The sequence below is a fragment of the Mycena indigotica genome (genome assembly GCF_014461135.1).
Source record: "Mycena indigotica strain 171206Taipei chromosome Unknown Mind.scaff0003, whole genome shotgun sequence".
Classification (NCBI taxonomy): Eukaryota; Fungi; Basidiomycota; class Agaricomycetes; order Agaricales; family Mycenaceae; genus Mycena; species Mycena indigotica.
In genome coordinates this window covers 5,769,500-5,794,529 of record NW_023503002.1, presented here as the reverse complement: position 1 = coordinate 5,794,529, position 25,030 = coordinate 5,769,500, and the positions used below count along the sequence as shown (strand labels likewise).

The 25,030-nt window shown below is 51.7% G+C and overlaps 7 protein-coding genes across 7 annotated transcripts; 4 read left to right on the top strand and 3 right to left on the bottom strand.

Annotated features, from left to right (window-relative positions):
* Positions 1-900: 900 nt before the first annotated feature.
* Positions 901-1,350, top strand: MIND_00406000 (HTH CENPB-type domain-containing protein; the record flags this gene model as incomplete). Its single annotated transcript, XM_037360884.1, has 1 exon — positions 901-1,350. The coding sequence occupies one exon, from the start codon at positions 901-903 to the stop codon at positions 1,348-1,350; it is 450 nt and encodes a 149-aa protein (XP_037223769.1).
* A 1,954-nt stretch (positions 1,351-3,304) lies between these two features.
* On the top strand, positions 3,305-4,207 carry MIND_00405900 (HTH CENPB-type domain-containing protein; the record flags this gene model as incomplete). Its single annotated transcript, XM_037360883.1, has 2 exons — positions 3,305-3,318; positions 3,760-4,207. 2 exons carry the CDS (start codon positions 3,305-3,307, stop codon positions 4,205-4,207), a joined length of 462 nt encoding a protein of 153 aa, XP_037223768.1.
* A 3,891-nt stretch (positions 4,208-8,098) lies between these two features.
* MIND_00405800 (Peptidylprolyl isomerase) lies at positions 8,099-8,711 on the bottom strand (the record flags this gene model as incomplete). Its single annotated transcript, XM_037360882.1, has 2 exons — positions 8,099-8,543; positions 8,593-8,711. 2 exons carry the CDS (start codon positions 8,709-8,711, stop codon positions 8,099-8,101), a joined length of 564 nt encoding a protein of 187 aa, XP_037223767.1.
* Positions 8,712-9,940: 1,229 nt separating this feature from the next.
* Positions 9,941-10,755, top strand: MIND_00405700 (uncharacterized protein; the record flags this gene model as incomplete). The annotated part of the gene is made up of 6 exons (XM_037360881.1): positions 9,941-10,093; positions 10,147-10,175; positions 10,233-10,246; positions 10,303-10,558; positions 10,612-10,686; positions 10,734-10,755. 6 exons carry the CDS (start codon positions 9,941-9,943, stop codon positions 10,753-10,755), a joined length of 549 nt encoding a protein of 182 aa, XP_037223766.1.
* A 192-nt stretch (positions 10,756-10,947) lies between these two features.
* MIND_00405600 (uncharacterized protein) lies at positions 10,948-12,034 on the bottom strand (the record flags this gene model as incomplete). Its single annotated transcript, XM_037360880.1, has 3 exons — positions 11,880-12,034; positions 11,039-11,829; positions 10,948-10,985 (listed from the first exon to the last, which is right to left on the bottom strand). Exons 1-3 carry the CDS (start codon positions 12,014-12,016, stop codon positions 10,948-10,950), a joined length of 966 nt encoding a protein of 321 aa, XP_037223765.1. The 5' UTR covers positions 12,017-12,034.
* A 7,497-nt stretch (positions 12,035-19,531) lies between these two features.
* MIND_00405500 (uncharacterized protein) lies at positions 19,532-20,768 on the bottom strand (the record flags this gene model as incomplete). The annotated part of the gene is made up of 6 exons (XM_037360879.1): positions 19,532-19,644; positions 19,691-19,899; positions 19,948-20,142; positions 20,195-20,411; positions 20,464-20,690; positions 20,743-20,768. 6 exons carry the CDS (start codon positions 20,766-20,768, stop codon positions 19,532-19,534), a joined length of 987 nt encoding a protein of 328 aa, XP_037223764.1.
* A 2,205-nt stretch (positions 20,769-22,973) lies between these two features.
* On the top strand, positions 22,974-24,292 carry MIND_00405400 (uncharacterized protein; the record flags this gene model as incomplete). The annotated part of the gene is made up of 2 exons (XM_037360878.1): positions 22,974-23,322; positions 23,379-24,292. The coding sequence occupies 2 exons, from the start codon at positions 22,974-22,976 to the stop codon at positions 24,290-24,292; spliced, it is 1,263 nt and encodes a 420-aa protein (XP_037223763.1).
* Between the last annotated feature and the right edge of the window lie 738 nt (positions 24,293-25,030).

Below are 25,030 nucleotides of genomic sequence, written 5' to 3'. Positions count from 1 at the left end.
GGCTATGTGGTTAGCTTCACATATAGAACCATCTCAATCGGTACCTCCATAAAGATAGTTGATCTATTAACTAAGTGTATTCCAATACTGTGTCCATGAAACATAACTTCTACATGCCGACTCCCGCATCTTGGCTGCATTAAAGTCCTTTGTCCGGATAGTTGTATGGATTCCTCCAGAGCGACACTTAGCATAGCTAGATGCCCTAGGTAGTACTGTCCCATGAAGCTCGTCAGGTCGGAATATCCTACAGACCATTTCAATATCAGCTATTATTCAAACAAAACGACCCAGAAAGCATTTTCCTCCATTCGGATGATAACATCCCAGATAGCATAAGCAAAATTAAACTCATCGTCTGCTGCTGGCTTCTTAAGTTGACAACATAGAGACCAGGTAGCATCGCTATCTGGGTGCAGTGGCGCTCCATATTCCCAGCAGTAAAAAGCATTCATACTGCTTTTACCAAACGAGTTCAAATCCTTACCTACTGCATTTATTTCCCTGACTATATGTGGTGCTATACCTTTTGCAGCAGCTAGCATATAGTCGTTTACCTAGTATGGAAATTTCAGAACAGATACAGTCATAGACAGCCCAATGGAACAGGATGGGTCAATGGAACAGCTGAGCTGATGGACAGCTCACGGTCTTGATATGGTGCCATTTCCCTCGGTGTAAAATTCTCGCGTCGAGGGTTCCTATTGACTCACCAGCAATTAAAGGAGGTCGTTGATGGAATCTGTCGCGCTAGATTGGGCAACAAGTTTCCTGAAGAAGGGGTCGGCAAGAAATGGACCCAGCGATTTGTCGAAAAGCACTCTGACCGCCTCAAAACACACTGGACCAGCGCCCGCAAGCATAAACAGGGCCGTGCTGTAAAACCCTACAACCAACAAGATGTGGTTGGACCTTCTCGAGGCAACGCTGGCGGGAGAAATGGATTTCGAGTTTGGGCTGCCGGTACTAGGTGAAGCGCGAGACACGGGCGACGTCGAGGAGGATGCGTTCTCGGACTTCGGCGATGACAAAGACCAAATTGCCGTTGGCAACTTGAACGGTGCCTCGGATGACCTCGATATGGTGCAGCCCCAGCCTGTTGAGTCTATCCCAATTCCTGCAACAGCATCGACAGATGTTGATGGCGACGTCAATATGTTTGGTTTGGCGGATGCAGCAGACAAGCTACCCAACTCGGATGATGACGACAATGAAGAACTGGCGCAACGTCAAGAGCCAGTCGCTATTCTTCCCGAGAACCTGTATGGCGCAGACAAGAGTGGCTTCATGGCGGCCAGCAACACTCGTACATGGGTTATTGGTGTGGCAGGAGCCAAGATGCAACACTAAGACAGCGATGGAGGGCGCGAGAACACAACTGTTCTGTTCAGTGTTTCTGCCAGCGGCGACTCGACAGTGCCTGTTGTGATCTATAAGGGAAAGTCATTTCAAACAGACTGGCTGCAAGATAATCCACTCAACTGCTCGTATGTGGTCTTGGGACTGAACTGATATATGGATCTGAATTATCGTCAGCATCACATATCAAGCAAAGGGTTGGACAGACACGGAGATTGGGCTGTGCTTCTTGAAGGATTTTCATGAGCAGACTAAAGAGCGTGCAGCTGGTCAGGTTCGGGTGCTCCTGGTTGACGGTCACAACTCCCATTACGGCCTCGAAGTTTCTCCGCTTCGTGCGCAAGCATCGGATTCACGTCCTTTGTTATCCAGCACATGGCACACATGTCTATCAAGGTCTGGACGTGGTTATTTTCGGGCCGTTGAAGCGATATTGGACAGAAGAGAAACTTGCCTTCCGTCGCAATACTGGAGAGAACATCAAGAAAAACAACTTCCTGTGCATCTATGCTCGTGCGCATCGCCGAGCAGTAACCGAGTGCAACATCAAGGCGGCGTTCCGCAAGACGGGAGTGTGGCCATTCGACCGTAGTGTTATCACGGAGGATATGATGGCCTCGAGCTTGGAAACCTCCATTCGCGGGCATCTGCCCGTTGCGCCAAATACACCTATTCGCACAGTCACGACATTGATCAGCGATATTCACCGGGCAAAGAGATGACATACAGATGATGGCGAAGAGGACAGCTCCGTGTTACCGTCGTACCTGAACGAGACTCTGAATACCCTTCAAGAAAGCTCGTCGACATTCATCATATCCTCTTCCCCAATCCGGGCCTCGTCGTCACCTCCCCGTTTTGTTACGACCACGATCTCTCTGCAAAATGCACAGAAGCAGACATATGCTGCCCTGCTAGCAGCCCACCTACAAACATCGATGGAAATCGACATGCAGCAGGCCATTCGAGAACTCATTGACAAGAATGAAGATAAAAAATCGGCCCTTGTGCAAATGCAGTCCAGCATGGTCTTGAACGGGGTCTATGTGGACATTGTCCGTAGACAGCTAGCGGCGCATGAGGCAACGAAGGAGAGGTCGAAGAAGAAGAAGACGTGTTTGGTGGGCGATGGATTGTGTCAGGAACAGGGCCGGCCCGGGCCCACGTGACGGTCTCCTGCCAGTCTGACAAGTGTGGGAAAGATGGTTCAACCCCCATAGCTGGGTGGTCGGCAACCAGGCAGCGTAGATGGTGCCACTGCTGCAATAGAGAGCAGGGTAGGGACAGCTCGGGGCGACTCGAGACGCCCCGCTGTCACGTTGTGTGACAGCGATGTCACAGGATACGAGTAGTCGTCTAGAGTGTCCTACCCCTGCTGAAGGGAACGAGTCCATAGCCAAAGAGTGCTGCCTAGTAGAGTCGGTGCCCAAGACATAGGGCAAGGCATAGGCGGGGCCAGTTGAACAAGCCGTTCGGGCGGGGCGTGACGTAACGCGGTCACGCCCGACGGTTCGGGGGTCGAGGGGAGTCGCCCCCAGCAGGGGCTGCGGGCCCGAGACCCCTGGAGCGCTTGAGAAGGGTTGCCAGTCCAAGGGGCGACATATCTCCTTTCCTGGAGAAACGAGTCCCTGTGGCTCCTAGACACCGCGTGACTGCGCGGTGTGACGCGTGACATGCGGGCCCGATCGGGCCCGCACCCTCCCATCGCCCCGTACCAGGGGAACCCAGAGCTTGAGGCCAGAGAGCAAGAAGAAGTGGCTAGGACAAGGGTGAACATAAGAGACAAGAGCCTGGGCTGTCCAGCCCAACCAAGGGCTCAGGTCAATGAGGCAAGCTAGCCTGGAGTGTTGGAAGTCGTCTAGACGCCCCTTTCCCCGGGGGTATGGTCGCAGCAACCCCGCTCTAGGGGACCAGGCCGGAGTAGGGTTCAAAGGAAGAGACTTCAATGCTAAACCTAAGGTACAGGAGTAATACTCTAGTCTTTATATACTGTGGGCGCTAGGGGCCGATCGGGCCCGCTGAGGGTCGATCAGAAGGGAGCAGGGGATGTCTCTGGTGGTCCCTGGTCGCTCCGCTAGGAGCCCAGGGACCATTCCTCTGGAAAGGAGCCATGCCAATGTCGACACTAAGGAGTGTTTGACAATGCAACAGTAAGGAGCTCCCTCCTGGACCCTGTGGTTGTCTAGGGCCGATTGGGCCCGCTGTCAAGGGCGTCCGGCGGCGCATCATGATCCCTGATGGCGGGTCATGATGGCTTGATGGCTGACTAAAGCGCGATCCGTGATTATGTCCCTTCTCTGGGATATTAGTGTTGTTGCTCATTGCTTTGAGCTTGTGAATTATGAGGGCTTGTCAAGCCCTAGGGCTCTAAGGGTGGTGAGGGTCCGATGGGCCGTATAGGGCCCGTTGGCCCGACCCGAACCCTGACAGATTGCCGCGTCTCTTGACAGGGAAAGTTTTTGTGCGACGAGTAACCGCCCAACACAAGGCTGCAAAGGCAAAGGAGGCCGACACAGCAGCACGGAGAGAGGTGATGGCTACGCGGAAGCGTTTAATGGACGAGTGGGCCGAGGTCAACGCAGTTCAGACAGTGTGGAACGAGCAATTGAAAGCTGATGTCGCAGAGGCAGTGGCGAAATGGACAGCGGAGAAAGTGAGGTTGGGAGGGAAGAATCCACCGTGGAAGAAGCCCTTGACGAAGGGCAAGCTCATGCCCGCCATTCCCAAGCCAAAAGTCGTGGCCCAGGTTGCAGCACGCCAAGGCCCATCAGATCAGTCGGAGCCTGTGATTGTTGACTCGAGTTCAGACTCGGAAGAGTCTGAATCTGACTCGGGAGACTGCATCTGACTCGGACGAAGAGGAAGAGCTTGATGATGATAAATAGATCATAATTAGACCGAATTTCAGCTACTAGCATCAGGCTTTACGAGTGTTCTGGTTAGGGGTACTTACCAAATTAGGCAGGTGTCACACCCGAAAAACCCTAACGCACAAAATACTACTCAATGTCGGCTAAAAATTAATATTCTTCTGTGGGAAGTACTAGCAGTCCCAGACAGTACATAGCAACCACAATTCTCATGTTGCGCAAAGATATTTTAAATCCCATCAATTCAGCTGTTCCACTGTTTCATTGGGCCGTCTATGACTGTATAAAACAAATACGAAACAAACCTGAGCAGCGTTCAAATATGTTGTTGCAGCCTGAGGAGTTCTGGCACTCTGGCAGGCATAGCTGCCATACCCTCACCAGGTGCACCACCAGATGCGAGACGATTACCAAGTAGCTTCATATTTCCGACAGCCTGTGTCTTGCTAACCCTCTCTTCTTCACATTTGCATACTCTCCAACCTCTGCATGATTTACACAGAGCTCCTCATCCACATCTGGAGTAAAGGCCTGATACTGAACCGCAAAACGCTTAAATGTGTTGTTAGGTTGAGTGGTTTGGAAAAGGCCCACTTACAAAAGTACCGTCTGATGTCTGAAACTTTGTAATGTCCTGCCCACATGATTCGAAGACCTCAAAACAGCTACCATATATCAAAAATTAGGGACAGTACCAAAGTGTACCTGATATGTTTTGACAAATTGCCATCATATATAACAAATCACCCTTCTATATGATAAATTGGGACACCATTTTTATATATAAATATTTGGGCTGGAATGAGCTGCACTTATTGTCTGCAAAACATGGTCAGGAAGGGGGTAGTCACAATATATCCCCAATATGGAACTCAATTTTTTGTAAATCAGATACAATTTTTGCAACTTTTATTGCATATTGATTAAAGCCGCAAAAAAAGGTTATTGTTAAACATCCGCGGATACAGGTATCGGTTTCCTATGGATGCCAAGAGTACAGGTATGACCTCTGAAAGACCACAATCTTCTCAATCTTGAAATATACCTGAATATATGACAAATACCTATGGATCCCTCGTACAGGTACCTGTTTCTCACAGATGCTGCAAATGCAGGTATCTATAATATTAAAACACAACAGTGCTGGCATTGACAGAAAGTCACACAAAAAGTCATGCATTTTGATTGATGGCACATGAAATTCATGTGACCACCCCCTTTTGCATACGGCAAGCGGCTGTGTGTACAGTTGGCGGGAAGTCTATGGTTGATTTTCGTTTTGTAGTTGTGCTTTGCCTGTATGCTACCTATATATCTAAAGTATTCAAAGCTGCTTTGCATAGGTGCGTGTGTGTGGAAGTTACGTGCACGTGACACACGCACACTCGCACACTCAGACATTATCAACTACCAGCGCGAACCAACCTCTACCATGGAGGACCCACTTCATGAGTGGTCACTGGAGTAGGGAGGCTGTGAGGCAGTATGCAGTTGCACAGTAGGGATACTAGCAATATGCATTCGAGTCAATACAGCAACAACAACATCAACTGCCAGATGCTGACCAGTAGGCTATGGGTTATTGTCCACCTTATCTACATACTCAAGACATTCTCTACTAGTAACACCACAAGCAACAAAAATGACTGTCTTGCTGCCTAACACAACAAACTCTTCATATTGGTTTATTTTTTTTTGTCACTTTATAGGTCTTGAATGATAAGAGGCATTTCCTAATAGATTCCCCATCCCCTGCTATAACGAAGCTTCGGTTTTCCAACCTCCGCATAAACAGCCTTTGCTATTTTATCAAAATTATCAGGAACCTATTGCATAACATGTTTGTGAGTCAACAGCAGTTGCTCATGTAGATCTTTGTAAGGGCAACCCTGGAGGCCTAAGGTCAAGGTCCTAGCAGGGGAGGATCCAAAGGAGTGAATAACAGTAAGCAAATGCAAAGGAAGCTGACCTAGCAGGGGAGGATCCAAAGAGGAGAAACTCTAAGGGTCTGCCTGCTAGGTAGTGGAACTATATACTGCACTTTTGACACGCCAAGTTTGATCATTGCTCCGTGCAGTATGCCTGCGCCATGTCGCAGGCCAGGTCCCAGGGGGATTGCCAGGCGGAGGCGGTGATGCAATTGATTAGTGCTGGCCACCGATACGATACGAAGAATATATTTTCAATATATCGTTGAAAGTACGAATACGATACACCATTTTGATGTGCGTATCGTATCTGTATCGGTTTGATGGAGGAAAAAAGTTTTATTTGCAGTTGTGGTGTGGATTTCTGGATCCTGTAAGTGCCTAACACAAACTATAGAGGGGTGTAGACCTACCAACATTATCTAGGAGCCATCCCGATGCAGTTCAAAGTCAAGAATATGAATACGATACACGATACAGGCTCCCGATATGATATGGATATGATATGATACGCCAAATGGCGTATCGTATTCGGTATTTGGCCAGCACTACAATTGATGGTGGTGATGCGATCACCGGAGCCCCGATTCCGGGCTGAAAGGGAGGTTCCCCTGACAATCTTAGATAACTTCATTAGGAATACCAGTGCCACATTTCTTGAGGTCGAACTGTTAAGGATGGGCAAAGACTTCGTCAGGGGCTGCAGTTGGAAGAAGTTTATTCTTCTGTAAGTGCTTTGGGGTAGAGTAGTCTCTGAGTTGAAGTACATATAAATGAATCATGCTTTTTTCCCCCTGTCCTACAAAGCACAACTACAAACCAAAATTAACCATAGATTTCCCGCCGACTGTACCATGTGGGTGCTGCAAATTCTTTTTTATTATTGTAGTCCATGCCACAGGCACAGACAATTATACTTGTTGGTTTTAAAGCCCAAATTACCTCCAGGTAATTTATCTATGACACTCGTTAGAAGCCTTATTGCATATAGTCATAGATGCCAATATAATAAGGCCCCTAAAACTCTTCTGAGATGGTATATCTGTTTTTTGAATAACAAACAAGCATAATTATTATCGTATCAGGCCTCGGCTCCATGGATATTGGCACAATGATGTTTTTGGAGCCATTTTCCCCATTTTTGAATGCAAATTTTATGAAAGGTGAAGAAGAGAGCTGTTCAAGTGACGGAAGCAATTTCCGTCAAGTCGAGCACGTGCAGCATGAGTGGTCCATGCGCCGGTTTCCAAGCCATACACGTGACACAGGCTTTCTCCTCCTCAACTCCCCACTACAGCAATGGCGTCTTGAAATGCCACTGGCAAGTTCTTCCCATTCCTGTGCTGAGTCGACGGTTGCTCCCCTCTTCCGGGTTAGCAGCCTCTACCGCCGTCTTTAGGTCTCCGAACTTCTTCCCCTAATCAGTGGGATAGTTGTGGTTTACATCTTTCGGCGTTCGCCGCCCGACGTTGTCCAATCTAAAAGTTGGCTGTGCTACCACTGGAAACTGTCCCGCAACCTCTATGTATCGCCGGTATTTCTTGTCCCCCGCGGCTCCAATTGCAAGATGTATTTGTCAGCTGTCGCAGCGGTCAAAAGCCCTATTCGCCAACAGTCTACAAGAAAAACTCACGAAGAGCCTCTCCTCTACTTCGCCTCCTCACCAGCCCCTCCGCGCGGGCCCAAATATCCACCCCGCCCAACACGCCCCGCCCCCAATCCGGCGTCCACTTCCCCATATCGGCATCATGACGCATACGAGTAGTATACTCCCACGGCCAGCAAGCGCATACAAAGCGCGCTTCCATCGCGAACCGTTCATCCGCCTGGCGTGCGATCTCCGCGCCATAACAGACAACGAGGTACAGCTCGAGCTTCGCCGATAGCGCGCGGACGATGGCGTCGACAGTCGGAGCGCCAGGATTCAGCGCGTAGTAGTTGTCAATTGCGAGACGTGTGAGGGCAGGCAAGCGGAGAATGTCGGTCCACGGGAAGTTTTTCTCTGCGCAGCACGATAGATACAGGTGGGTTAGCCGGGAGAGGCGCGGCTCCCGCGACAGGCGATGGTACGACTCGAACAGGGTCGACAACTCCCCCGCGGAATCGTCGGAGCTGGCCAGGCTGCAGCAGGTCTAGTGCACCGTTGATGAAGAATTCGCTGGTGATCGTGAGGTCCTGAACGTTAGTACACGCCCGGAGGACGTTCATGATCTCGATGCCAGATAAGCGCACGGGGCACAGCAGTAAATTTTGAGTGGCCTCCAGATGGTGGCCATCGGACGTAAGAAACTGGGGTACGTCGTGACGGGAAATCGTGAGAAGTGCCGGCGGCGAGGAGCAGTCCGGGGCGTCGATTATCACTGAGCGGTAGAGCACAGGTTCCACCCTGGCCATTGTCATGAGCGCCAAAGGGCGACGAAGGCATTGCCACGCACCATTCCTTCACCCGCCACGCAACTTGCATCAGGGTATACGTGCTGAGAGGATCCGCGGCCGCCGCAAGCATGAAGATGTGCCGCTCCAAGTCGATGGGAAGGCGTGGCTCGATGGACATGGTGGTCAAGAAGAAAGAAGCGGTTTTTAGCGATTGATATCAGTGCCCTTGTACTCAAGTTGACACGCTCGATATGGAACCTTCTGCGAGTCATGGAGCGATGGAGGCCAGAGGAAGCACCTGGACTGACTCATGAATGCATGTACGTTTCGTTTAGACTGACGGCGGACGCACCTTTACAATAACCAATAGTCGCCGCCTTTCTTTCGCCGCCAGTGCTGAAGCTAATTTGTGCTGTTTGCGACTCTGAGACAGGACCCCTAGAGTTGGTCTCAGTGAGCTCCGACTACCGCAGCGAGGGTCATTTTCCACCGAAATCCTGTACGAACGTAGCCCACAACACTGCAAGCAACTTGAACGCGCAGGCGTACGTTCAGCAGGACGTCTCAGGCTGGCACTACTTCGCCACGTAGAGAAGATCATAGCTCGGCGCCGATTCTGAATCGGACGCAGCCAGCCATCTGTGCTCATGGACATGGCGGAGCGGAAGAAAGCGGGTCACACCCGTGACGTATTAGCCGAGGCGCCACGTAAGCAACGACACTTGTCCGCTACGTCCATGTGCAGGCAGCACGCGCTTCGCGGGCGCTCGCTGGAACACTTGCGGAGCTATCTAGAGTGGGGGCCGGTACGTTGGCCACTTCTGCCGGCGCTGATGCGTATGGCTGCGGCTAGATGCCCTCGTTCCGGCAAAAAGAAGCTGGCTTTCGGCGTTCGCTCATTGCGACAAATCACCTACTCCGCATGCTCTGCACCGTACAGTCCGCTGCTCCCAAGCCCCAAGCAACCGGGGCCCAATTAACGTGATGCCAGGCTCTGAGGCTCATCTTTGGCGCTGATTGCTACCGCCTTGTCCTCCTTCAAGTTTCGTTCGAATCACACACTCACTGGATGCTGTGAACGAATATATAGTCCTCTTCCCACAAATATCCTACCGCGTGGCCATTTTCCACGCATCTCACCAGCCGACTCATCTGCTTGACCAATGACGCGACGGCCTCCGTGGCAGCGCAAACATAGGCCGCGTAACACCTCGAATGTCTATCGCAGGGCCAACATTCCATCGCCTGGAATAGCTCACGCGCCGCGTCACCTGCCCCCCACGCGCGTGCTTGTCGCCGCTTCTCGTGTCCGCGTCATCCCACGACTGCTTACCGATTGAATGGGAGTTCCCCCGCACTTCCGCGAATATAAACCCCCGCGCGGCTTGGGCTTCGCTGGGCACCACCATGCTCTTCAGGTCGCTTGTCTGCGCCGCTGCTCTCGTCGGCACCGCATTCTCATCTCCTGCGCCAAGCAAACTCCAGGAGCGCAATCTGCTCGGGCAAGTCATCGATGCTCTGAACCTCGGACTGGTCTCGGACAACAAGGTCTTTTTGACGGTGAGTTTTCCCTTGGGCACCAGACATTTCTTCCTTGCTGAGCCGTCGTTGAGCTGGCTACCCTGACAAACAATCTCGTCTCGTGCGTACAGCTTATTTCACGAGTCTAGCTATATCTGAAGTAACATGCGGCACCAAGTATCAACTTCGACGGTATGCCATACCCATTTCTGGCTCCGTTGGTCCAACTCACAAACATCTCCGTCCAGTGAAGAACGTCCTCCCCTTCGAACTGACTATCGACTCGATCAGCGTTTCCGCAGGTCTTAACGGCACCGTCTTCGCCGCATTCAATCACACCTTCTCCGGCGGCGCCAGTCTTAAACCGGTCGTCGTGCCCGGCTTCGGCGGCACGAAGAACTCCGGCAACATCACCAATGTGCTCCTCACGCAAGGCGTAGACAAGTCGCTCGCGATCGTCCCGTTCGGCGTGCTCGATCTCATCAACGTGGACGTCAACGTGCGGTGCGTAGACTGTTGCCTAGGCTTGTCGCGGGCCGCATTAATAGTGATCATAGCGCTCTGACTATCCTGGGATTTGGCGGCACGCCTCTCCAGATCACCGGTCTGAAGCAGGCGAGCGTGCCCACAACGTAGGTTGGATTTGGCTCACCAGAAGTGCGCTCATTTTCATGTGCAGATACTCCTTGGACCTCAGCTGAGCACGTTAATATGGAGATTGAAGAATCTTAGCGCGAGCTCGGGGTTTATGTATTTGGGCGAAACAAGGCTAATGTCTCTTGTGAATACAAAGAGTGCGGTGTGAATATTCACCCAGGTGGCGTGATACCTTCGATGCGCTCGGCCCGCTGGACAAACGCCGCCCAGCCTAAGCAACGTGGGGTCCGGGGGTGCTAGTGACTTGAGGAACTCGGCAGAAAGTACTCGTTCTCTGCCAGTGCGGGTTGGTCAAAGACAACTAGGGACGAATATAGGGCCACGTACCAGGAATCTCTCCCGCTCGTCGCTGCGCAACAAAACGCTCCGCCCGTGCCCAGTAGTCCTCGGCTCGTAAACAGCCATACTGCCAATCCGCCGCGGACTTGCGCACATCCGTTGGACGGTTAACCACAAAGCGGGGGTCCCTCGTGAGGGCACGTGGCGGAGTTATGGACTCGATCAGCGCGACGCCGTCGAGGAGTACAACGAACAGACACAGCTGGGTCGACGCGCTGCCGCCAAGTAGCTCCTCGTAGACGCCTGCCCTGAAGTCGTCGCCATTGCTGCCGATGGCGAGATGAGTCAGCGCGGGCATGGCGAGAACACGTTCGTATCCGCGGACAGCGTCGTCCAAGGTATCGGACTCGAATGGATCACTGAAGAGCTCGAGGTGGGTCACATGTGCAAACAACGGCGTGGTAGCAAAGTCCGTGCGGTCGACGTCCACGAGGTACTCCAGCTGGCCGTACAGCCGGCGGAGTTTGAGGACAGGCCGTGGTGACGGTAGCGATGCGTGACTCTCATTAGGGGCATGGGTGCGGACAAGGCAGTGTTGCCAGAAGCTTCCCCAGATGAGGTACAAGTTCTCCAGCCCGGAACACGCATCCACAACGGCGCGCACATCCGCATCCGTAAAGCGCGGCGCTAGCACATTCCGCACCGCCCGCCCGAGGAAGTCGCGCCCCTTTGTCGCGACCATCTCTGTGAACTCGTCCCAGTCGCAGCTCGGCAGCTCAGCCAATGCCGGGCAGTCCTCAGAAGTAAAAACCAGTGTGCGGTACAGGAGAGGCTCGACCCTGAAAGACACGTCAACATCCGCATCATCCGCAAAACCGGTGCCACACACCACTCTCGGACCCGCTTTGCTACCAAGACTAGTTTGGGGATATCCTTCGGCAGGAACAGCGCCGCAAGCTCGAATATTGTCAGCTCCATCTCCACAGGCAGACTCACGATTGGTGGAGAAGAGATGGATTCTTGCATGATCGCCGCAGAGATGGTGGTCGGAAGCAGAATTGAGTCACTGGCTGTCACGCGTTACGCGGCAATCAATGCCCGCTGATCGACGAGCTCGCACAGAAGGCGACTGACGGAGTGCCGCGAGCTCGTCATATTCAAGCTGGCTCCGCTCTCCAGGGTACACCGTGGCCAATGCAAATCCGAGGGCCGCTCTGCCGAAAAGAAAGGGAAAAAGCAGTTGTAGAAGATATCGATAGTTTCGATACTCCTGAGTCCTTACCTGTCAGGCTGCGGGTCGGGCCGTGCAAGGTCTCCTTCTAAGAATGCGTGCCCGGAACAGAACAGACAGATCGTCGGGCCCGCAAGTACGGCGAGTGGGGTAGATCGAAACCGAAAGGGCCTGTTAACTCGGTCCCTTGCTGCTGTTAGTAGTCAAAGGTTCGAATCGGGTCGTGTCGGGCCCGATGAGTCAACAGTACCTCTTTGCACGGAGAAAGGTGGTTCTTTAGACGATCTAAGCAATAGAGTCCATGGTACGCTATCGCGCATTATATACGAAGCCCCGCAAAGAGGCAATCGGACACTCTGGCCTCTCCTACTCCTCCTCGCCCCTGTTCCTGGCCACAGAGGGGACGATCGTACATCCCTTGCAGGCCAGGCACTACTCCTAACCTCCTAGCACTCCTCCCCAGTTCCCTGGTGTCGAGTTGGGCTCGGCAATGGCTCGACATGTCATTCTCGGTCATGTGCTTCCCACGTGTGCATTCCTCCTACTGGGGCGCGTGTTCCCTGTTGTCACATGCTGGGTGCTACGGGCCCGCAATGGCCTGACACCAGCGCTGGAGCAGACGGGCCGGGTCTTATCCGTGACATTACCCTAGATAATAAATTTCCCTCACACCGCCTTTGACTGAGTTGATGGACTTAATTGTGGGACGGCTGGATGTTGATGCGGGACCTGAGTCTGGACCCCACATCATGTCGTGATATCTCAGCAGATCACGTCCCAAAACGGTATTGATGGGCATCTTTATTCCGTGCTCAAGAAATAACGACATCAGTGTATATTAACAATGACAACCCAACCAATATTGTTGTCTTCCATCAACGGCTTGTGGCGCCGGGCCACATGGCCTGCTGCGCAGAGCTTTTCTTGTTCTTTCCCTGATTTTGCAGGCTTAATCAAGGGTATTTTCACAAGATTGGACCCTGACCAGGGCCCCATGCTGCCGCAGGCTGCCCACCACAGAGGCTAAGTCCCACTGCTGATCTTGCATCAGAGGGCCTTGGACACGATCAGAGTGACTCACCCTGAGGATTCAGAAGAAAACTGGAGGATTTTTAAAAATTTTAATGAGGGTAATAATTGGCCAAAAAAGGGACACCTCTCTTTGTTGGGGAAAAAGACCCAATAAATAGAATAGCAATCTTGTCAGAAAAAAAACAGTTAATATTATAATACAAAAAGGCTTTTTGTGATTAAAAAAGTTCCATTTCTTACCCTACAGGCAAGCTTTTTTGCCACAATCTGGGAAGCTGTTTTTTCCTAATGATTTATTTGCTATTCACTTGATGATTTTTCAAACTCGCACTTTTCTGCCCGAAGGTAAAGCTTGTGCTCTCAGGGTTGTTATAGGACCAATCAGAATGACGTTGAGGTAGATCATGATGTCACTAGAGAGAATGAGGTCCTGCAAAATGTCATTCATTATGGTCTGGAACATTGCAGAAGAGTTGGTCAGGCCTAAATACATCACTAAGGGCTTGAACAGGCCTTGGTTGGTCTAGAAAGCTGCTTTTCATTCCTCACCTTCCTTGACCTGGGATACCAGTTTTTGACAATTAAAGCCCGGTAGTCCCAGATGAAGCAGAGTCCACCAGCCTTCTTTTTGACAAGGAAGACCAAAGACGCCATCAAGACTTGGAGAGGCAAATCCAGCCCATCAATGTAAGGGCAACCTGGCAAGGCTCGATATCAGAGTCCTGAGCAGAGGGGGAATCCTTAGTGAACTACTACAACAGGAAGGGATGTTACACACTCACCTGAGCAGAGGGGGAATGCTTAGAGAATAAGCCAAGGAGCCCTCCGCCCAGGTGTACTACTATATATCAGTGATCAGAGTAATGATAGAGTGACTGCATAGTGACGAATGATGGATGGGAGGAGTCAGGTGTCACTAATAGACCCTAGCTGAGTGTCACGTAGCCCTCGAAGCTCTGGAGAGGCAGGTTGGCAACTGTGATGCCAAGGGAGGAGCCCAGGCATCCTTAGAAGACCCAGGAAGGACTTCGGGAGGTCCAGACTCCAGGCTGCCTCTGGGCATCTCCGCTTGTGACCGTGACTGTGACAACCGGAAGAGGGAAGGAGTCTGGTCTAGCCCAAGGGGCCCGGCTGGGGAGTATTGGAGAAGACCAATGGGAATAGCAGCCAGCCATGACCACTGCAGGGTAGCCATAGGCGGGGTTACTTGGAGACGTCCCCGGACGTCACCAGAGAGGTGGAGATGTGAGGGTGTGCAGCCAGGGGCGCTGCAGTACGCACGAGCCTTAATGGCATTGGGCCTCACCCAAAGCAAGACCTGATGACGAGGGCCATGGTGGCGGAGTGGAGAGCGGGGCCATGGCAAGGCTCAGCCATCCGAATGTAAGCCTGGACGCTGACATAGGTTGGGGATACCCAAGAGGTTCAACGGATAGAGATCACGGGGAGACCTTGATGAGTGATGGCCCAGAGAGGCTAGAAAGCTATAAACTCAACATCTCAGAGGAAAATGGTACATCCACATCCAGAGAGGTCTCTGATGGCATTAGTGATCCCTGGTGGTGACTCTAGGGAGACTCCCAGAAAGGGCTGGCCAGGGAGTCAAAAACTGGGGATCACTGAATAGGCGATGTAGTGGAGGTAGTGGAGGGAGAGTGTCAGGAAGACCCGGTGCTTGATGGGATCAAGTGACGGCATCTGGGTTGCTCAATGGCATAGTCCCAGGCTCTCTGTTCCAGTAGCGTGTCAAAGGACTCTTTGTTGAAGACATCTTGGAACTCTTTAGTCCAGTTTGGGATCTCATAGGATGGGGGTGCAATGGGCTGAAGGGGAGGTTCTCTTTGGTTCGGACTTTGAACTTGTTTGGACTGGTTCTGGCAGGCAGACTGCTGGCTGAACTCCAGCTCTTGATCTTTCCGCAGGGTCACGTGTATCTAAATTGGGTAATACCCCATAGGACTGTGCCCCCTCAAGGGTGTGTTACCATTGCCCTTTTAAGCACTTTTGGTGTAAATAATTATGCCCAAATGAGCTTTTGGGCATAATTATTTGCACCAACTGCTGTCGTGGGATGTTTCTGTGCATTTTCATGCCTGCCACCAGTTTTTCCTGACTCCCTCCACCACCTTCCCAACACTGCCTGTCACCTTATGACCACCACACAAGCAGATTCTGCATCACCAAACCTATCCCATCCACCCACACCTTCTTCACGGCCGCAACCGCATAAGCCTGAGTGACAAATGCCACCTTCACCCCAGGCACCCACTCCCGGCCTGCCAGCACTGTCACGTCCCCATCACCTATCCATGCTTCCAGTCCTGGTCCCGCACCTGCCCCAGGCCCCTGGATACTGGATATATGACTGACACAGTGTGTGGCAGATGTGGCACCTGCTGTGACAGTGCTGTCTTACAAGACAGTGGCAGCTACATTACAGCAATCTGTCCATTGGAGCCTTGGAAAACCCGGAGATGTGCGTGGCAGAGCGGGCGCACAGCATGGGTTGTGGGTAGAAGTGTTCTCACGACTTGGGGATTGGACCCCTATGCTGGTGGAGGCGCAATCCCGCCCCTGCACAGCTTCTGTGGCAGGTGCCACAGAATCAGCTGTCAATCCCTGTAGAATATGCAAGAAGCACACTGTTTTATTATTCTAATTAGTATCAGAATACATGATCATAATGTTCTGCCACACCCAAATTTTTGACTAGAAGGGCGGGACAAGGCAGGTATCACGAGACAAGTGTTGGAATCATGGGAGCATAAATGGCTTTTTTTTTGGGAATGTGTGACCCTGTGGAAAAAATCACATCTCTGAACTCCTGAACTTAAGGTCTAAATAGTACAGTAATTGATCTATTAGTACTAGGTGTAAGTGATATGTTGGTTTTATAACTTTCATTTTCGTTTTGTGTTTCTCTTACCATCCCTCTAATTTCCTGCATTTCATTGGAAAAGATTGTAATGCAGGCAGGTCCATATGGTATGGGTGACATGTCATATAGTATGTGTGATGTGTCCCAGCATGTCAGTCGTTTATTGTTCTAACAAATTCTACCAGTCCTTATAATAACCTCATCAAGTAAAAAAAATACATATCTGTACATAAAGGGTATAAATTAGCTGCAGATCATGTGTGTTGCAGAATAGATCACTTAGACTGGACGATACTCAGGCAATGCCTCCTCATAAATATTCATACTCTCTCCATTGACCCGGTTATAGAGCATCCGTACCAGCTCTTGCATGGATGGTTGCTGCCCTGAAAATACTGGCTCAGGTGCAGATTCCTGTTGGGCCAGAAGGTGAGAACTTAAGGGAGTTCTGCCAGTGGTGCCACTACTGCCTAAATCTTGAGGGGGCATGCTGGATGAGTATGGCAGCACTCTCTGTTTTGAGCTATAAGATGCTGGTTGGCAATCTACTGTCACTGGCTGACTATCAATGCCATAGCTTGAAGATATTTTCCCCATAGGCATAGCAGTATGTTGTGACTCAAGGAAAGGTGTCTGCAACCAATGCTGTCTGAGCTTCTGCCTTTGACAAAGCACCAAACTAATTATCAGTGCGAGGAGAGTGAGTCCACCAATAATTCCACCTGTAATAGCACCAATCCACACCTTGGCTCTGGCATTCAGAATGGGAGTGGCTGAGTTGGTGGGCAAGGATGGGAATAAAGGCACTGGATCATCAAGAGCAAGTGAGCTAATCAATGCTTGAATAGCATTGATTTGGCTTTCGGCATCAAATGTAGTGCCTGCAGGCCCTTGCCAAGACCCTCCATAAATATCACTGCTATTCTGCTTTGCAAGGTCAGCAACAGCATTATACTGGATTTCCTTTGGTAAACATGGCCGTTTTGGGAGACTAACTACAAACATACCTGAACAGCAAGATATGATGCAATGGCTAACCGCACAGATGGACTTGTTGCATTGCGTATATATACAGCAGCCAGTCCACGAGGGATTGATCCATCTCCTGTTTTGCCACCTATGATGCAGCTTAGTCACAGACAAGAAAAAGGAAATATAGCATAGACACACTTCCGGACTGGATAATTCCTGTACTGTCTTGCCAAGCATTTGTCAAAAGTGATGCAGAAACAAGTTGGTTGAGCCTACATATATCAACTGGATATAAAAGCCAACCGAAGACAAAATCTTACATGTCAACATAAGACCTATTCTGTGATATGCCATACAAGATGGCCAGGCCCTCCATCACCAGGCCCGAATTGTAGGGTAGGAGGTCTGGAACAGTTATGGCACAGTTGTCTCCAGCACGAGCAGAAACATCATTTTCTATAAGACCTTGTGTGTTGTAGAGGTGTGAATGGATAAATGCCATGGACTGAACAGCAGCTGTAAGGTAGACAGGGTCTGAGGTTGCCTCAGCAAGCAAGGCAGATAAGCTGGCAATGGGAACTATGAGATATGTGTATATTTGAAACCAGAACTGAGGGAACAGACATGAAGAATCCCCTATGGCAGATGTAAGTTTAATAGAACTATTCTGTGGCTATAATGACATACCCAGTTGCAGTCACATAGATGGATGAATCTTGTGGGTCCTTACTCTATGCTTGTTTCAGATAAAATAACAATTCCTCATAAAAGGATAGTAACCCAAAATGCCCCACCTGCCAGAGTAACTTGGTTGGCAGCATCAGCAAAAGGAACTTGATGACATAGAGGGTCTATACCTTGTTGACATGAAGCACTCAAATTAAAGTTCTTGGAAGGCATCTTTCCCGCCAGGAGTTCTGCCTGACTGATAGTATATGGTACTGCTGCCCACCATGATTGAATTGCATATTGAAGGAACACAGGGACCGTATAGGTCTTGTAGGCAACAATGGCCCCATGTCCAAAATTCCTATAAAGAAGTAAGCCTTTGCAGAGTATAGGAGATACAATTTCGCGTACAGCCCAGAGTTAAGCTAAAATCCCATGTGATCATTTACTATCAGTCTACTTTTAGCCAATGACACTATAATTTAATCAGATTATCCAAAATAAGTCTTATTATGGTTCTTCACTGACTACAAATTGACCTGAGAAATTTGTCATTCCAGATGCCTCAAGCACAGTCTTTGCTGATGCATAGTATTTTGCAAGATCAGCAGCATAGTTTGACTGATTTGTGAGTTGGTCAAATTCTGCGAGTTGAGAGTACAGTGCGCCCGAGAGGCCATATGTATCACCTGAACTGGTAAAACTTTTCAAGTTCTACAAAGAGTGAAGAAGGTATTACCAGGGTTAGGAAACATCGAGTTGATGCTGTTAAACTGCGAGACTGCCTGCGATATTGCCCCTTGAGCAAGGCTGATTCTGTCTTTGCGTAAGGTGGTGATGTTGGGTTTCTGTAGTTGATATGGTCAACAATGATCTAGAGGAATGTATTATGCACGAACACGCCATGCTGAGTCCAGTGATTCGGACTGTGAGGTCACCCTCACCACAGCAGTAGCAAGGAGGAGGGGAAGAGCATGCATGAGATGTGTGTGCTGGCTTGTTAACCTTAATTACTTTCTGCGGTAGCAGTTGGAGGGTAGGTATCTGTCAAATGTTACATACTGACCCGCATATGTGCGGTGCCACTGTGATAGTGCAGCTATGCGGAAGAGCAGTCATGACGCATTATTAGGCATCATGCTGTTGCTGGGTGAAACAAAGGAGGTGCTGCAGAGCCTGAAATTTCAAAGCAATGCAGCCCGTGCTATGCAGCAAGGAAACTTGAAATTGATGGACCTGAGCAACGGTGATTCAGTTCCGTTTCTGTAGGTCGGGAGCAATCTACAATACCAAAAAGTGAATGTGGACAGTGTGGACTAGCCATGACAATCCCGCGCCCGCTGCGCTGGTGCGGGATGCCGGCGCGGCACCTTACAAGGTGATGCGCAATAACCGCGAGATGGCATGAGCATCTATAAGCTGTCTGGTTGATTGAGCGCTGCCCATGCAGTGCGATGGTTAGCCGCCCGCTACCACCGATGTCACCAAGTGAACACGGAACATCATCAATGGTGGGGGAGGGCCAGGACCGGGGTGCGGGCAGTGCGCAGACACGTTCGTCCGATCGTCGTGCCGGAGTGCCATATATGAGCAGCCGGTGTGGCGTGCCCGTGGGCAGAGATGTTGATGGAAACCGCGTGTCACTATGTGTGCCGGTCGTGGGACCCTGGGAGGAGGAGGAAAAGAAGACAGCGTGCTTACAGGATCCACAGGCGATTTTTGAAAGGCCCAAACACAGAGCGCGGTTTATTGCATATAATTAAGGATCTACGCGCGCCGGCCCGGACGTCGCCCGCGCAGCCGCCCATGCGGCATCGGTCCACCACAGGTTCTCCACAGGCATCGAGGGCTCGCGCTTGAGGCCCGGATTGTCTGGCACGGGGTCAGCAAAACGCGAAAACGGAAAATACAAACACACTCCAGAGCATAACATACCGCCGCTCACCCGTTGTGTTGACATAACTCACCGGCGTCATTTGGAAGCCGTGCGCGCGGAGCTTCGCGAAGAACCCGCGGACCGCGCCGAATGTCGCGGCCAGCAGCGCAGATAGGGCGGCGGGGTCGCGTACAAGAATGCCGCGGGCCGTCCAGACGAGGGTTTGCGCATTGTCGCGCTCACGGGCCATCCTGTTAGGGAATCAATCACAGTGTGCAATATGAGGAGAGAACCCGCACTGGTACAGCTTGGGGAGGAAACCGAACTCAGGAATCGAGCACAGCCAGGGCGGTGTAGAGTCGGCGTCAGCGTCAGTCCTGACAGGCGGGGACGGCAGGACATCAATGGGGCTCGGCTGCGGTATGTCGAAAGGCTCGCTCGATGTCAAGGAAGATTGAGAAGTTGGTTGAACTTGGCGACCGGGGGAGTATGTGCTGCACAAACATGGACGCGAGAACGGGGCATAAACGTCTGTTGGTTACGCACCTCATCTGCTCAGAGGCCTCGCTTGACGAGCTTGATCTAGACGAGCAAAAACGAGCAGACGCCGCCCATTCCGAGTCTGAAGACAAATCTGGTTCGCTAGGCGATCCCTGGACCGCGACCACGCGCCTCCTGCCACTCTTCCGGTTTCCCGTTCGCGGATGCGGGCGCACTGCCAGCCAGTCCGCGCGTGTCGATGTCTTCCTTAGCGTTGGATGCACTAGACTGTACTCAGCTCCAATCCGCACGTGGTATAGTCATCTGACACGAACCCCAATCCTCCGCAACCCCCCGCGTCCGGCGGGAGAAGCCATATGCGCTTAGTGTACGAGCAAACGAAGCGGGTAGGATAGGCCTCGCGAGGTGCTGCCCCGCACGCAGGACCTCGACCGCAAACCGCTCCGGGTCCGGAATGACAATCGCAGGCCGCGCAGAATCATCGGCAGTGTGGCCCCAGGCGATGAGTCCTCGGACATGGGTGTCATCGACAGTGAGCATCCTGCATTGTCAGATTAGCATGCGTGGATAGTGGATGGTGGTAAGGGACGCACTGGTACACGTTTGCCATAAACGACATGGCAGTCGAAGAAGTGGGCGATCAGGAAGTGGGCACGACATTTATACCCCCTGCAACGTGCTCATCGCTCCAGGTCGCAACTCACGTGCAGGAGCGCTTCTTCCAGCTGGACTTCGTCAGCCGGATGACGCGGTTGATCCCATGGATTCCCAGCGCATGTCGATGATGACCTTGCCCCGGACTCTCCCTCAGCAGCGGCGGGCGGGTCAAACCGCATAGTAGGATGACATGTGCATGGCGTTCGCTGCGGCCCGGCGCGTGGTGGTGAGATTTTTGGCGATTCCCCAGCCGTCAAGCGTAAGAGGGCGTCGGCGGAGGGCCTGGATCAGGCACTTTCAATCAGCGCAGGGAATAGATGAAGGACGCACGAAACGCACCATTGCCCCGCTTGCCCGCGTTGTGGTGAACTGTGGTACCTCCTACCCCAGAGAGCTACCATTTTGTCCCACCCCCACCATCAGCAGCGCGGCGCGCCAAGGCCCACCCGCTGGGTATGTTTCCCCCATATCCTTCCTGCCCAACGGCCTAGGACCCCTCGCTAAAATGTGTTGACGCTAGGATCGACGTGGGAGGGTGGAAGAAGGCGTGTCACGCGGTGACTATGATCGCTTAGCCGCCAATTTGAGCACGTGCAGTATGGGTGGTCCGTGCGCGGGCTGCCAAGCCACGGACTTTCTCCTCCGTCATCCATCTTGCTCGAGGCAGCAGCTCGACCCACTCACGACGCCGCTAGGAATCCGAGCCCTCACCACCATGCACTTGACGTGCCAGTGTCACTCTCCTCTTTTGGGTCAGCAACATCTACGTTTATCAACTCAATTGACCTTCACAGAGTACTTAGTCTAACTTCCGCATTGCGTAGTCCGAGGAAAGTCCGAGGAAGATTGAAATCAAAGAAGCCTGCGCATCATCCACAGCGCATGCCGCCTGCACGGAAGACTACGGAAGCTTGAGCTTATTCACTGTCCATCGGTTCTTCTTCCTCGACGACGTCGACCATGTGCCGCGACCCGAGGACGTTCACTGGCAGTGGCATCTACAAGCAGCAGACGACGGGAACATCTGCATGGCCAGGGACAACCCTGAGCAGACATGTGCGTCGCAAAACGTCCATACCCCCCACCCATACAACTCATACACACTGCACAGGCGTCGCTCTCCTCGTTGAGTGAGTTGTCTGACTCCCGGGCCGTCCCCAAGAAGCACCACCGTGACCACCCATCCAATCTTAAGAATAGTGGACGTATCCAAGTTCAGGTGAGTGGTCGTCCCTCGAAGTCTGATTTGCTCAACAGGTGTATCGAGTACAGCGAGCTCAGCGCAAAAGCAAAATCGACGTCGACGCTAACATCGGCTTAAACTCCATCGCACTCATACCGAAAACCACTATTGCCGGCCGTGCTCATGTGGGTGTCTTCCGCCATAGTCGTCATCCACCGTTAAGCTAAGTATGGGCGATTTAACGTATGGCCAAACGAAAGGATTTCGAAGGGATTCCGTTGGAAGACGACCCAAACGACGAGAACTACCGTGTACGTTGAAAGCTTGAAGCGCCGAGTCATCTGTTTCCGTCCTTCCTGGACTTACGCATAGATGATTAGGCTCCCCAGGCACACAAACGCGCGCGGTATAGCTGCTCGGAATCCGAGTCGGATGAGGCGGACACTGAAGATTCGGATGACGATAACGACGAGCTGTCATCTTCTAAGTCCCAGCCAGATGCGGAAGCTACTGTGAGCGGTTTTCTTTGGGCATGCGACTTCGCTGTGACCCTCGTTTCAGACTTCTACCGTTGCTTCAGTCCGGAAAGGCGCAGTGACTCCCAAGATTGCGATGGGTCGGGCAAAGTACAATGTATCGAGCCCGCCCCTCAAACGGGTTCGATTGGACCGTAGTCCGACATTGACTCCTCCAATTGAGGTCCTCGCTGAAGCAAGTAGTGACATCACTACTTCACCTCATCATGTTTCGCCTCCTCATTCTCCTACTTATTCGTTCTGCAAACTACATCCGCTTCTCCCCAATGAGCTTCCCATATTAGCCCGGTGCCACTCGGGGTCTGCCACTCTTGCAAATGAGTTTGGCGCATCAGCATTTACCATGTCTTCGGACTGCATACCTGCATGCATGCCTTCAGACATTCTTTAGACGCCCGTCAATCGCTCGGAATAGCTCTGAATAGCTGTGCCACTGCTGTCGGTGCGAATGGCCTCAAGGCTTCCCCTCCTCTCACTTCCTGCGGCCATGAGCTCTAGCAACGACGGCTGCGAAACTGGTGCTAACTGTCGAACCCAGTACGACATCATCTGGGGCTGTCTCATTACGATCTTTGCCTGCGTGTGGGTATCGGTCCACCCAAACCTCCCTGCGCGGCCGTCAGGGCAACAGCCGGACGACGGCGACTCGTTTTGGGTGCGATGGCGATGGTTGCTGGTGGAGGGAACATATGCCTTCCGAGCCCGAATGAAGCTCATGCTAGTGGGATTGCTGGCCCCGGAGCTGATAGCGGGCTTTGCGTTGAGGCAGCGGGTGATGGCAGGGAATTTCTCTCAGAGTAAGTGTACTTGCTGCTCGGAAAAGTCGCTATATTATTGACATCTCACTGCCAAGAACTTTTGGTCTCCAGAACACACGGGTTCTTCATCTGCATGGGTGGCTTCGTGGACGAAGGACGGCATCCAATTGTTACCTGGGGTCAGATTACAGGTGCCTCGGGCTTCTATCGCGTGCCGAAACCACATATTTTGCAAAGGGATGCACCCCCTACACTTCTTGCCATCAAGCAAACAACCCGCAGCTTTATTATGGATAAAAGCAAAGGCGACGTGGTCACCAAAGCCGTGGCCTTCAGTCAGGGCGCCTGGTTCATTGCGCAATGCATTGCACGTTTGGTACAACACCTCCCCTTCACGCAGCTCGAAGTCGCCACGCTCGCCTTCGCAGTCGTCAACATATTCACCTGGGTATTGTGGTGGGACAAACCACTGGATGTTCAAGAGCCGCTTGTCATAACAGCGGGCCCAGAAGTCTCGGAGCCCTACCCACGAGATGGGCCCCCCGACAAGGCGAACGCCTTTGTCACCGGATTTGTGCGACTCATGGGCTTGGCCCACACGAAGGATGCCTGGAGCCCTGAAACCGAATTCAGTGTCCCCACATTCTGGTTTGCCACCTGGTCGGACACTCCTGCAGAGATGGAAACTCTCTGCGTACTCGGGGAGCTTGGCATCGCCTGCATCTTCGGCGCGATCCATTGCGCCGCCTGGAACTCGATCTTCCTCTCCGGCGCGGAGAAATGGCTTTGGCGCATCTCGTCAATCTTTCTGACCGGCGCGCCATTAGCAGCTATGTTTCTCTCTCGCATGTCCTTGTCCCACAAGAATCGGACGATGATGTGGGTCATCGTCCTCCTTTATGTCCCCATTCGACTGCTTCCTCTGGTTTTACCATTTGCCGCCTTGCGCGGACTCACGGGCGGAGATTTCATCGATGTCAACTGGAGTATTTATATTCCTCATTTGTAGTATTTTGCTGTTACATACTTGTAAATCCTAGTCAATCTTTAAGCAAGACAAGTACGGTCTGAATATTGAACTTGAAAAGTAGCTCGACAATTACAGTAAACTCAGTAAACTCGGTACACATATACATGTTAGCAGCCTGAGTCACAATAGCCCTGTACAATGTTCATACTTGTGGATTCTTTTTCAAGTTAAGCGACTGTTCTTGCAAAAAGTCGGGGTACTTATATTAGGAGCAAAAGCTATCTGAACAGGATACCGATCAAAAAGGGGACGAATTGGTACCTATAGAAGAGGGCTCGCGCCAGTAATAGTACATATGGGCTGCATTGCGGCAACGACACCCGTTTTTTTTCGATAGCACAGCCACCACAGCAACGACGATTTGGAATAGGGAGAATACGAAGCTAACAAGTCCGGGAGGCGGTGGAGTGGAGCAATAGGACAGATTGAATGGGGTTTTTGGAAGCGAGAGCGGCCACATGAGAGGATGGGGAGCAGAACATGACTTTTGCCTTCAACGGCGAATTGCATGGCAGAGAATCCCCCTCATCGGCTGTTATTTGGGGGAGACGGAGGATTCGAGATGTATAATGTCCGAGGGACTACAGGGGATGTTGACCCAATCGTTGAACGGGGTTTTGAAGAGTTCTCCAAATCGGGTAAGAACCGACGACTTCGGGCATCGGCGGATTGACAAAAACCACGACAAAAACCGTGGCGGGAGGCGTGGCCAGTGCT